The sequence below is a fragment of the Rhinopithecus roxellana genome, chromosome 21 (assembly GCF_007565055.1).
Source record: "Rhinopithecus roxellana isolate Shanxi Qingling chromosome 21, ASM756505v1, whole genome shotgun sequence".
In the NCBI taxonomy this organism is placed as follows: Eukaryota; Metazoa; Chordata; class Mammalia; order Primates; family Cercopithecidae; genus Rhinopithecus; species Rhinopithecus roxellana.
The window spans coordinates 66,330,328-66,344,214 of NC_044569.1; the positions used below are offsets into that span (position 1 = coordinate 66,330,328).

Below are 13,887 nucleotides of genomic sequence, written 5' to 3' on the forward strand. Positions count from 1 at the left end.
TTGGTTCAATATTTTCACAACTTGTTCTGCCCATTTTAATTCTTATAACAATTCCTAATTTAAACATTGTTAATCAGCAAATGTCCTAAGTCTTGATTCAGAAATCTATGGCATAGGTAGAATGAAAAAATAAATACCTTAAATAGAAATACTTTTTCCCTAACTCTTGTTTCTTTTTTCTCTGTTTTTCAATATAAAAATATATATTTCAAAACATTTAAAGATATCTGAGAAACTGCAACAGAAAAGGCCTATTCCCATGTGAGTCTGAAGGGGCCAGTTACGGTGCAGCAGGGTGAGCCTGTGGCTGCAGGCGCACAACACAAACTCTATGATACTGTTAGAAGGAAGTTAACCTATTCTACAGACTCACATGGACCTGAAAGGACAAAATTAAGAAAACGACATGCCTCGAAGAGCAACATAAAGAAAGATAAAAAATACTGAGCACCTTTTACAATGTTGTAATAAAATATTTATTAATTTCTCTGTATAAAAATTTGGGAAAAGATAAAAGGCAAAACCACACATAGAAAGAGGTCAATGATAAGTGTTTATACAGTCAGTTTTCTCTGATGTGTGGAAAAAAACTGATAAAAAAAATCCTTTGAGGTAATATGAAAGTTCATGGTTCTCATTCCATCAACATCACTGTTTGCTACCATAGCTTCTTAGTTGTCCAGCTAGATTTTATGCTATGAACTGATGCATGAGATTTCATAAAACATTAATACCTCTTTTTTATACTGTAATTCTTTCACTGGTATACCATAAAGTAGTATTACAAATAAATTATAACTACATTTCATCATAAATCGAAATTAAGAAAGTACACTTCACCAAACTGATTTCTGACTCTTTTAAATTGTATTTATTCACTCCCCACCAATTTGAAAAATCTAGTAAATTACAGAGGGCTTCCTAGTCATTAACGTGAATTAGTAATGCTATAACTTAATTCAAAAGCAATTACTTCTTAAAAATAGTGCACATACCAGGAAAGCTTTGCATCAGCCAAAAGCTACTGGCATACCACAGGCAAAAGGCCAACTCCACAGGGATATGTAAAGGTCATTTTATGGACAATCCATATAAAAAATGCTCTCAAGATATTTTGCTCATTAGAATTTGTTTACAAATGGAAATCTAATCTGATGATTTTAGGCCTTTGGGCTAGAATCTCACAACCAGAAAGAATAACATCTCTAATATGAATTCTTATGATATTGTCAGAAAGTTAAACCATTGAATTTTAAACTCCTGTTAAAACAATAGATGACAGTAAAAATAAATTCAAAGGGAAATAAATAATACATGAAAAAGCTATGGGGTAACAAATGTTGAGCCTACAATTAAAAACTATTTATTTTAAATGTTTTCCTATGTATAAGACAGAAATACCAAGCACTTTCTACTTTTGTGTTGTCAGAAATTCCATGAAAATCCAGAAATGAAAAAACAAAACCAAAAAGTGAAGGATAGACATGCATCTAGCAGTTGACTGTGAAAACCCGAGAAATAGCACTAACAAGGATAAGATAGTATTATTGCATACTAAACTTTTGAAATAATACACCCTGATTGTCCAACAAAACCAGTGCTGAAAGCTGATAAATACTGACGGTGGCACCTGGTGATTTCCTTCCAGCTCAGCCACGGCAATGATTCTGGATGCCATCAGCACTGCCCCCACAGGCATGTGCTCGCTTCTGGGTATGCAGGAAGCTGTGCGGTTGGGGACCAGATTACTGCAGGTGTTCTCAACATCACTGGGAAGAACTGCCAGCCAAAGGAGAAAAACGAAAATGGAGAATTCCTTCCTATGCTTTTCCACAGATATAATCACTATTTCATGCCTGCAAAATCTAGGAAAAAAAGAAAAGAAGCTCCTTTGTTCCAGATAACCTGTCAATTCGGAATTCCAAATACCATTTTTCCTACAGGAGTAGAATATACTATATATCCATATCCATCTTCTTATTGAGTCCTTGATGAGATTTTAGTTTAAAAGGAGAATCAGGATCCAGATGCTGAATGGTGCTTCAGCAACTTCACATGAAGTGACTTTTGGGTTTGCCACATAGTCTGAGTTTCTTTGTTGTGAGCAGCTGGGCCAGGCCATTGAGGAACACCAAAAAGATGGTCATGGACATGACAATCACATAGTGGCTGATGCTGCAAAGGGAGAAAAAGATGTTATAGGCAGAGAGAACATAGGTGAGGAAAAGCATGAGCTTCCTCTGAATGGTTTTAAATGGACAGATGAAAATCTCCTCTTTCAGGAGCTGGAGTAGGTGTTCCTTCCCCTATTTCTCCTGCTAAGTACAGCTGTCCGTTGGTTTCTGGTTCCAGGACCTTCAAGTACAGCTGTCCGTGGACTGGTTCCAGGACCTTCCATGAATACACAAATCTTCGAATGCTCAAATCCCTGATATAAAATGGTGTTGTATTTGTAAATAAGCTATGCACATCCTCCTGTATACTTTAGACCAGGGGTCCCCAACCCTCAGGCAGTGGACTGGTACCAGTCTGTGGCTTGTTAGGAACTGGCTGCAAAGCAGGAGGTGAGTGGTGGACAAGTGAGCATTACTGCCTGAGCTCTGCCTCCTGTCAGATCAGCAGCGGCATTAGATTCTCAGAGGAGCACGAACCCTGTTGTGAACTGTGCTTGCAAGGGATCTAGGCTGTGCCCTCCTTATGAGAATCTAATGAGTGCCTGATAATCTGAGGTGGAACAGTTTCATCCCGAAATCATCCCTCATCCCTGCATACACAGCAGTGTGTGGAAAAACTGTCTTCCATGAAACCATTCCCTGGTGCCAAAAAGGTTGGGGACTGCTTCTTTAGATAATCTCTAGATTACCTACAAAACCTAACGCAATGTAAATGCCATGTATGTAATTGTTACACTGTATTGTTTAGAGAATAATGGCAAGAATAGAAAGTCTGTACATGTTCAGTACTGATGCAATTTAAAAAATATTTTCAGTCCATAGCTGGCTGAAGCCATGATGTGGAAGCCGAGGATACAGAGGGATGACTATACAACTAAAATGTTGGACACTATAAACAAACATCGGATGACTCCAGGTGGTGGAAAGAGGGCAGACTGGTCAGTGATCTTGGGTCCCAAAGAATTCCTGAATTTTTTTTGCAGGAAGACACCAGCAACCTAGAAACGCCAGTGGGCACAGACCCCCCAAAAATCCCCAAAAAACAATAATACCACCACCAGAAGAGCCTATTCTCTCTAGCTAAGGGATAGACAAGGAAAGGAGCAGTCCTGAAAGACAGAAAATGTTTAGATAGTAACTGATCTACTTCAGCCAAACACCACAGAAGAAACGTGGCTCCACCCCTACCTATTCCAGCACAGGCTGAGTGGGGAGCCCAGACTTCCATCCTCACCAGGCTATAACGGGGCACTCTAACTCCCCACCTGTGCCCTCCCCTCCACTGTCATGGTGTCAAGGAAGGCTGAGGAGGGAAACTGGTACTTTTGTCCATACCTGGCGGATGTCAGTGGACATCACGTGGGAAGCCTAGACTTCTACCTCCATGAAGCAGTAATGAGGTCCCTCCCCCTCTTCAATGGGGTCATGTCAGAGGAGGCCTAGTGCAGAGCCACGAATTCCATCTCCACTCAGAGGTAGAAAGGCCATTCTTTTCCTGACCATGTTATTGGTGGAGGTCTCATGGGAGGCAAAGAAGACCTCTATCCTTCCCAGCCATGAAGGCAGTAGTGGAGGCCTCGCAGGGAGCTGTAATGCTGGTCCCTGGCAGGCAGCAGTAAGGAGCTCCCTCTAGGGTGCCAATGGAGGCTGCATGGGGACCTGGATTTCTAACCTCATCAGGCAGAAATGAGGTAGTGTCTCCTCTTCCCCTGCCATAGTAGTGTCAGAAGTCAGTTAAAACAGAAGGTTTAAGTAAGACTGAGAATCTCATAAACAAATATCCAAAATGTCTAGGTTTCAAGAGAAAATCATTCACCACATCAAGAACCAGGAATATCTCAAGCAGAATGAAAAAAGACAATCAATAGATATCAAAACCTAAATAATAGAGCTATTAGAATTATCTGGCAAAAATTTTAAAATGGTCATTATAAAAATACTTTAATGAGCAATTATGTACATACTAGAAACAAGCAAAAAAAAAAAAAAAAAAAAAAACAAAAAACAAAAAAAACCAAAATCTGAGCTAAGAAACAGAAATTCTCAGCAAAGAAACAGAAGATGTAAACAAGAAGCAAATAAAAAAGTCTAGAACTAAAAATAAAATAACCAAAATAAAAACTTCTGTGGAAGTACTCAACAGCAGAACTGAGGGGACACAGGAAAGGATCCGTGAACCTGAGGATAAAACAACAGCATTTACCCAGCCTAAAAAACAAAAATAGACTTAAAAAAAAAAAATGAACACAGTCTCAGGGACCTGTGGACTGTGACAAAAGATCTAACATTTGTGTCACTGGAGTTCTAGAAGGAAAAGAAAAAGAGGCTAAAAGAGTACTCACAGGAATAGTGGCTGAAAAGCTTCCAAACGTGACAAAAGACATAAATCTTACAGAAGCTAAGCAAACCTCAAATAAGGTAAACTCAAAGCAAATCCACACAAAGACACATCAAATTACTAAAAACCAAAAACAAAGAAAAGAATTGAAAGCAGTGAGAAATGACACCTTGCCTATAGGGGAAAAACAATTTGAATAGCAGATTTCTCATCAGAAAATATGGAAATCACCAGAAAATGGTGCAACATTTTTCAAGTGTTGAAAGAAAAATAACTGTCAACCCAGAATCCAATAAAACTATCCCATGGAAATAAAGGGGAAATCAGAATTCACCGATGAAAAAAAAAAAACCTAAATGAATTTATTGCCTGCAGACCTAATCTAAAAGAATGCCTGAAGGAAGTTTTCTAAACAGAAATAAAACAATAAAAGAAGGAATGTGCTAAAATCACAAAGTAAGAAGAACTCAGCAAGTAAAAATCTGGGTAAAGATAGTAAGTTTTCCTTGTCCTCTTAAGTTTTTAAAATTATATTTGATAGCTGATGCAAAAATTCTAATACTGTCTGATGTGGTTTCAAATGTGTGTAGAGGAAATATTTAAGATAATTATATTGTAAGCAGGGGAAGGCAACAGGATGTAGAAGGAGGTAAGGTTTCTATACATTACTTAAACTGGTAAAATGACATCACCAGTAGACTGGGATTAGCTATGTATATATAATACCTAGAGCAACCATTTAAAAAGCCATGCAGGCTGGACGCGGTGGCTCACACCTGTAATCCCAGCACTTTGGGAGGCTGAGGTGGGCAGATCACAAGGTCAGGAGATCAGGACCATCCTGGCTAACATGGTGAAACTCTGTCTCTACTAAAAATACAAAAACAAAATTAGCCAGGCGTGGTGGCAGGTGCCTGTAGTCCCAGCTACTCAGGAGGCGGAGGCAGGAGAATGGCATGAACCCGGGAGGCGGAGACTGCAGTGAACTGAGATTGCACCAGTGCACTCCAGCCTGGGTGACAGAGCGAGACTCCGTCTCCAAAAAAAAAAAAAAAAAAAAAAAGCCATACAAAGAGATACACCACAGAAAAGTAAAAAAATAATTCCATAAAATGTTCAAGTAATATACTGGATGGCAGGAAACATAAAACACTGAGAATAAACAGAAAATAAAAAAATAAAATGACAGACTTAAGCCCTAACATATCAATAACTACATTAAATGTGAATAGTCTATATACACCAACTAAAAAACAGAGATTGGTAGAAGAGAATAAAAAACATGACCAATGACCAAACCACGTGCTGTCTAAAAGATACTTCAAGTATGGAGGAAACATCAGGCAAACATTTATTTTAAAAAAGCAGGAGTAGCTATATTAACATCAGATAAAATAGACTTCCGAGGAAACAGACTTCAGAGCAAAGATACCCTTTCTCAAAAACTGATAGAAAAACAACACTGAAAATCAGCAAGGATACAGAAGAACTCAACACTATCAAACAACAGGATTTAACTCACAGTGATAAAACGCTCCACCCAACAAGAGCACAATACATGCTCTTTTCAAGTGCCCATACACACCAAGATAGACCATATTCTGGGCCATAAAACAAACCTCAGCAAGTTTAAAAGAACTGAAATCACACAGAGCGCCTTCTCTGACCACAATGGAATCCAACTAGAAATCAACAATAGATAACAGATATATTACCAAACACTCAGAAACGAAACAACACAACTGTATAATAATCCATGGGTCAAAGATGAAGTTTCAAGAGAAATAAAAAAACAGATTGAATGTAATGAAAATAAAAAGGCAACACATCACAGTTGATGGGACACAGCTAAAGCAAGTACAGACAGGGAAGCAGACCCATGCAAATCTGCACCCCATCCCCCAAAAAGAGTGTAAACCATATACCTGATGTCACCACAGCCTATCAGTGTGAGTCTCACACTATCTACAAAAAGTAAATAAAATGGATCATGGACTTAAAAGTAAAATGTAAAAATATCAACATTTTGGGGAAAAAATCTTTGGGATCTGGAGCTAGCCAAAGAGCTCTTAGTCTTAATACAAAAAGCACAATCTAAAAAAGTAAATCTGATAAATAGGGCTTCAAAGCAAACAAACAAACCAAAAAAAAAAAAAAAAAAAAAAACCCCTTATGCTCTGTGAAAGGCCCTGTTAAGAGGGTAAAAAGACAAGCCACGGACTGGGATAAAATACTTGCAAGCCATACATTCAACAAAATACTTTTTTCTTTTTTTAGGTAGGGTCTTGCTCTGTCACCCAGGCTGGAGTGCAGTGGTATGATCACAGCTCACTGCAGCTTTGACCTCCCTGGGCTCAGGTGATCCTCCCACCTCAGCCTCCTGAGCAGCAGAGACCACAGGCATGCACCACCACAGCCAGCTAATTTTTGTATTTTCTGTAGAGATGGGGTCTTGCCATGTTACCCAGGCTGGTCTTGAACTCTTGGGCTTAAACATTCTGCCACTTTGGCCTCTCAAAGTGTTAGGATTACAGGCATAAGCCACTGCATTCAGCCACAAAGGACTATTTCCTAGAATAGGATATTCTCAAAACTCAACAGTAAAAAAAGACTCCACAAACAATTCAATTAGAAAATGATCAAAAGACATGAACAGACGTTTCATCAAAGAGGATATACAGATAGTAAATAAACAGACGAAAAAATGTTCAATATCATTAACCATTATACAAGTTGAAGCCAAAATGAGCTATCACTACACACCCACTTGAACAGCTAAAATAAAAAATAGTGACAACACCAAATGCTGGCAGGGATGCAGAGAAACTGGATTGACAGTCTCTGGTACAACCACTCTGGTGGCAGTTTCTTTTAAAACTCAGCATGCAACTACCATGATTCTGAGCATGCACGCCAGAGGGAAAAAAAATGTTCACAAGAATGTTTATAGGATCTTTGTTCATAATAGCCAAAACCTTGAAATAACCTTGATGTCCTTCAACAGGTGAATGATTAAACAAACTGTGGCACATCCATACCATGGATTTACTCAGCAATAAAAAGTAATGAACGACTGAAATATGCAACAACGAATCACCAGGGAATTACTCTGAGAGTGGAAAAAAAAAGCTAACTCCAAAAAGTTACATACTATATGATTTACTTTATATCATATTTATGAAGTAACAACTACAGAAATGGAAAACATTAAATGTTGCCAGGGGTTAAGGAGGGTTTCTGGGTGGGAGCAAAGTGCCTGGGCTATAAAGGGCAACATGAAGGATCTTTGTGCTGGTAGAAATGTTCTGTCTTTTGACAGTTTCAATGTCAACATCCTGGTTATACTATATATTATACTATCGTTCTGCATAAAGTTACCTCTAGGGGGAAGTCAGGTAGAGGGTATAGGAGATCTCTCTGTATTCTTTCTTACAACCTCATGTGAATCTATAATAATGTTAAAATGAAATATTTAATTAAAAACTTTTTTTAGTTCACAGGCTGTACAAAAACAAGAGGTGGGCTGCATTTGGCTAAAGGGCATAGGTTGCTAGCCTCTACCCTGGCCTGTAAGATCTGTGGAAGCAGGGACTATAATTTTTTATCTCTCTTCCCATTGCACCTCTAACGTCTCGTGCAAGGTCTTATAGGCATTTAATCAATATTTGTTAAATGAATTATTAAAGATAATTTGTAATTAGAAAAAACGATAAAATCTTCTTTTGTTTTATGTTACCCTGGCAAATTTAATCTGAACTTATTTAGGTTGGTGCAAAAGTAATTGCAGTTTTTGCCATTTAAAAAAAAAAAAAAAAAAAGGCAAAAACCGCAATTACTTTTGCACTAACCTAATAAAATTGGACTTCCCCAAAATATAATAAGGATAATCAATACCAAAAGCTAAACAGCAAAATCAAAATGCCAAAAGAAACAAAAAGTTTCTACAAAAGTAAAGTAAAACTAGCCCTACAAAATATTAAAATATAAAGTTAAATGTAACACGGGCATTAGTATCAACAGGACAACGGAAGAGAACAGATCATCCTGTCACCCAAGATCAAGGAATCATCACCAGTAACTCCCAACTGTCCTGGCTGGACTCACTGTAAACTTATAAGCACAAATGAGATTTGGTTCTCATCAGTGTCTCAATCCTGATTGCACACTTGTGAATTATTCTTCTCTGAGTCAAACCAATTTGTGTCCTTCTCTCCTCAAAGTTCTGTCACCTTCCTCCCATCTCAGCAGACGACTCTGCTTTTTTTTAATTGAGAAAACACTGATAAAGTGATCACAAGAGAAGTGCCTCTTCTCACCCCGAACTTTCTAACCCACTCATATCTGTGCCCATATTGCCTCCTGTACCTTTCTTGTCTAAAACAAACCCCTCCACTTCTACTTTGGATCCCATCCCAACTCTCCCACTAAAGCTGGGGTCTCCAATCCCCAGGCCTTGGACCGGTCAGTTCATGGCCTGTTAGGAACTGGGCCGCACAGCAGGAGGTGAGCGGCAGGGAAGTGAGTGAAGCTTCATCTGTATTTGCAGCTGCTCTGCATCGCTGGCATTACTGCCTGAGCTCCACCTCTTGTCAAATGAGTGGCGGCATCAGATTCTCACAGGAGCATGAACTCTATTGTGAACTGCGCATGCAAGGGATCTAGGTTGTGTGCCCGTTATGAAAATATAATGAATGCCGGATGATCTGAGGTAGAACAGTTTCATTCTGAAATCACCCCCGCCGGCCCCTGCACCCCTCGCCCCATCTGTGGAAAAACTGTCTTCCACGAAACTGGTCACTAGTGTCAAAATGACTGGGGACCACTGTACTAAAGGACTATATTTTTCCAACTATCCCTTTCCTCTTAGATATTACCCATTTTTCCTTCTCTAGGTGAGCATACCCTTGACCATACTAATGTGTAATTTCTCTCATTCTAACTCTCCTAAGATTCCATAGCTCCCTCCAGCACCATCCTAATTTAAATTTTATATATGCAAAACCCAGATCTTAATCTCCCACACCTTCCTTCACCAAACTCACTCCTCTTAGAGCTTTCTCCAGATCTCTGCAATGGCTTTCCTAGTCCCTCAGTTACTCAAGATTAAAAAACAAAATTAGGAGTCGCTCTTGATTCTTTTTTTCTCCTAGTATATTAATCTACCAACAAATCCTATCAGCCTCTCTGAAAATATTTTCTAAGTCCAACCACTTGTTGCCATTTTGAATTGCTACCCTAGCCTAAACTGCCATCATCTCTAGCTTACAATACCATGAAAGCCTCTTCCTCAATCTTCCTGCTCCCTCTCTCGATCCCTCCAATAGGTTCTTTACACTGTGGCCAGTGTTACGTCAAAAATGTGAAGCAAATAAAATAACTTCCTGCTCAATAAACTAATGCTTCAACTTACACTTGGAATAAACTCCCAGTTCTTTACAATGACTTTCAAAGGTCATAAGTGATAGCAAATATCTACTCTCTGAATTCTCTCCCCACCATGTTTTCCCTCACACCATTCTAGCTACACTAACTATACAGAGCACCCTTGGACACAAGTAACTCCATCTCAGAAAAAAGACTCCATCTTACATTTCATAGGACACTTTGCCAACAGGGACAAGATATTTTGATTAATAAATTAATATATAAAGACTGCATCCAACGAGATAAGGACATAAACAGGCAGACTCTTGCACTATCAGTCCTCACTGGAGGACTCTGCAGCCATAAAAAGAGCAGGACTTCACAGCTCAAAATGGCTGTCTTTACTGACACTGTCTTGCTGTGACTCCTGATAAGCACCCAGCATCTGCCACTGAAGTCTGTGCACACATCAAAGACTCTTTCTTGTAAAACAGATGGGCCCTGGCACAGACTGGGAGGTTCTTTTTGCCTTCCTCACTTTCCCTGGACTATTTCCTTAACCCTTTTTCCTACTTCTCTCCTCTTGATGTTAAATGTTACTTTGTTGTGGAATGTTTAACCTGCAACATTTAGATATTAATTAGGTATAATATTACATATAGTTTACAATATTGACTGACTTGTGGAGTGGCTTGTGGCTGTGTAGCTGTGACTACCAAGTGACCGGGAAGTTCTAAGGAGCACTGCCTCCTAGAAAACTCCATGCAATTCGTGGCTTTTGCTATTGAAATAGCATCGACAAAAGTCTGACACTGTGGAAAGACACAAACATGAATGAACCTCGTTATCTCTGACCTTGCACTGCTCATAAGACTAACTTTCATATTTTCAAAAGTATTTATTCACATGGGGAAATGGTTATTGCAGAAAACCATCTTTTAAAAAAACTGTATATGTCTGCACACAAATTAAAGCTAAAAGGACATACATCAATATGTTGAATAGTGGTTCTCCCTGAATACTACAAACTGAGACACTGAATTATGAATGACTTATTTTTTCTTAATGCTTTCAGTATTTTCTTTAATATATTTGTAATATATTGCTATTTATGTGATGTTTACAAATTATGCTAGGTTTAGCCACAGAACTCTAAGGCTGACTTCATAATTACCACAGAAATCTTCAACTCTGTTCTGTTTCTGAGGCCTCAGAGGACACTCCAAAATTGGTACCAGTTCCTGAGATTAAAATCCTCAATCCAGGTCAGGTGTACTGGCTCATCATGCTTGTAATCCCAGCACTTTGAGAGGCCAAGGCAGAAGGATCTCTTGAGCTTAGGAATTTCAGACCAGCCTGGGCAACAGAGTGAGACCCTGTCTCTAAAAAATAAAAATTAAAAAAATTACCCAGGTGTGGTGGCAGACACCTGTGGTCCTCACTACTCAGGAGACTGAGTTGGGAAGATCACTTCAGGCTACAAGGTGGAAGCTGCAGTGGTGATCACCTCACTGTACTGCAGCCTGGGTGAAAGAGCAAGACCCTGTCTCAAAAAAACAAAAACAAAAACAAAAACACTGGATAGAATCATCCCAGCTTCTTCAGGGACTGAAGTTTGTAGTCAGAGATGAGATGAGTACAAACTCTTCAGCATAAAGCCTGGAGGTCAAATCCAGAAAAGCTCAATCTGACCTTAGTTCGATAGGGGAAACCAGGCAAGGAGGTGGGGAGCTAGATAGATTAAAAGCAACAAGGACCATAAAAGATTAATCTTTTATAAGCATTATAGAAAGGATAAACAGAATGTGGTATATTCAAACAATGGAGCATTATTCAGCAATGAATAAAGTACTTTTACATGCTACAATATAGATGAATGGCAAAAAAATAAAAATAAAATAAAAAGTTACACTAACTGGAAGAAGTTAGGTGAAAAAAAATTACATTTTGTATTTTTCTGTTTATATGAAATGTCCACAATAGGCAAATCTGTAGAGACAGAAAGCAGATTTGTGGTTGCCTGGGCTTGGGATGGTAATGGGAACAGATTGTGAACAGGTAGCGGGTATTTTCTGTGTGATGGAAGTGTTCAAAAAATAGATTGTGGTGATGGTTGCACAACTCCATTCATTTGCTAAAAATCATCAAAATGACTTAAAACATTTATTAAAGCATTAAACTAAAATAGATAAATTTTATGGTATGAATTATCTCAATTAAGCTGTTAAGAATAAAAACAAAGAAAGAAAATATTACATGCTAGCAGATTTTGTTGTTGAATTTTGCCATCACTTTTAGGTTAAAATATTAAATCTGACTTGATGTCTAACAAAAATGGCCTGTAAAACCAGTAGGTGACCCATCCTCAAATTTAATCTAAAGCCTGTCTATCAAAGGCATTCCACAGATCACTCATCTCCTTACAGTGGCCTGAAATTACTCTCAGCTCATGTAAGCTAACATAATTGGCAGGGAACAGTTGTGAAGCTCATCATCTTGATGCAATTGAGCCATAATGCATCCAACTTGTGATATCTTGCATCAATCAAGTCTTGGTGTCATCTCAACATAGCAGAGTTAAAGGAACATCAAATTTCAACTTGAAATGAGTTCAGCTGTTCCCACTCCCCTCCCATGACTATTGTGCCATCATTTAAATCAGCAATTCTCAAGATGTACACGTGTGATGGTCAAGGGGAAGAGTGTATGTGTGGAGGCACACGGAATTGCCAGGCAGGCCTTTTCAACCTGCACAATGGTGACAAAATGTTGATTGTATTTCTCCTCTATCAGGGTGATGGGCAGTAGAAGCAGGTCATACCTGTTCGATGTACTGGGGCAGAAAAAGTCTGAGAGCCATTGATTTTGATAAAGTTTGGTATTCATTGTAAGAGTACAGATGTTTTATGACACTTATTAATTACATTTAGGATATACAAACACTATTGAATAGAATCATGAGTTCTCTCTTTTTTTTGAGTTCTCATTATATCGAAAGAGAAATGATAAACACGTTGGTTGTCATTTGTATTTCAATAAGGTATAACAATCGTGCATGTGGGAAAAAATTAAAGTCCAAATGAATAGTGCCATCAAACCAAACTGCAGCTCAATCAAACTGATGATCTTGACTACTCTACCCACCTCACTACAAATGGATTTAGAACATAAATCTGAATATATGTTTTTATAGTTATGAAAATTACCTCAAATGAATTTTTTTCTCTAGTTTTAAAAATGCACTTTCAGTATGCCATATAAAAGGCAATACTCTATAAAGTTTATGACCTGCTATAAACGAAGATAAAGTGTAAAGATCAAAAGAAGAAAATACTAAATTAGCCCTGTCAGCTGAACAGTTTTATGGCCTGGGCAGGATATTTTTCACATGGCTGTTAAAAAGCATACCTGATACCACAGGTTCTCAAGAGAAACACTGAACTCACACCAGTTGTTTCAGCTGAATACACTGACTGCAGTGCATCCTTCCTGAGTCTCAGTTTCAGTTTGGTAAAATCTGCTCTGAACATGCATTTGAAACAGAGAGTACTATGGCTATAAACAGATACACTATCTAATACCCTAATAATACAATCTTTTATTGTTTAAGAAGCTATACTTATTAACCTGAAACTATTAATAATAGGTGACAAATCTCTCAGAAGTATTCTAAAAACCCACGGCAGTCACCACAACACTATAAACATTACAGATACACACCAGACTACATTCACGGGGCAGTCAGCTCCCACTCCTCTCTCAAATTCTGGGACAGATTCCCACCACTTCAGGATTCACAAAGCAATAAAATAGTGAGGACAAAAGGGCAACATTCCACTCCCGTGAATAAAAAGCACGGAATGGCTGAAATTGCTAATTATACTATTAACACAAAGGAGTTTAGGAATAAAATTCGTCATGAAGGGGAACCAGTGCAGGAGCACAATTCCAATAACCCCGGCACCCGTGAAGGGAGCTCTGCCGGACAGTTATAATATCAGCAAAATGACA

At 38.5% G+C, this 13,887-nt stretch overlaps 1 protein-coding gene across 5 annotated transcripts in view; it reads right to left on the reverse strand.

Moving 5' to 3' along the window:
- Nucleotides 1-452: 452 nt before the first annotated feature.
- PIGN (phosphatidylinositol glycan anchor biosynthesis class N) overlaps nt 453-13,887 on the reverse strand; it is a 142,475-nt gene continuing 129,040 nt past the window's right edge. For all 5 annotated transcript variants that reach the window (XM_030926073.1, XM_030926076.1, XM_010388814.2 and 2 more), the window contains one exon: nt 453-2,175. In XM_030926073.1, coding sequence (XP_030781933.1) covers nt 2,052-2,175 — 124 coding nt within the window. In that variant the 3' untranslated portion in view covers nt 453-2,051. The remainder of the gene's footprint in view (nt 2,176-13,887) is intronic.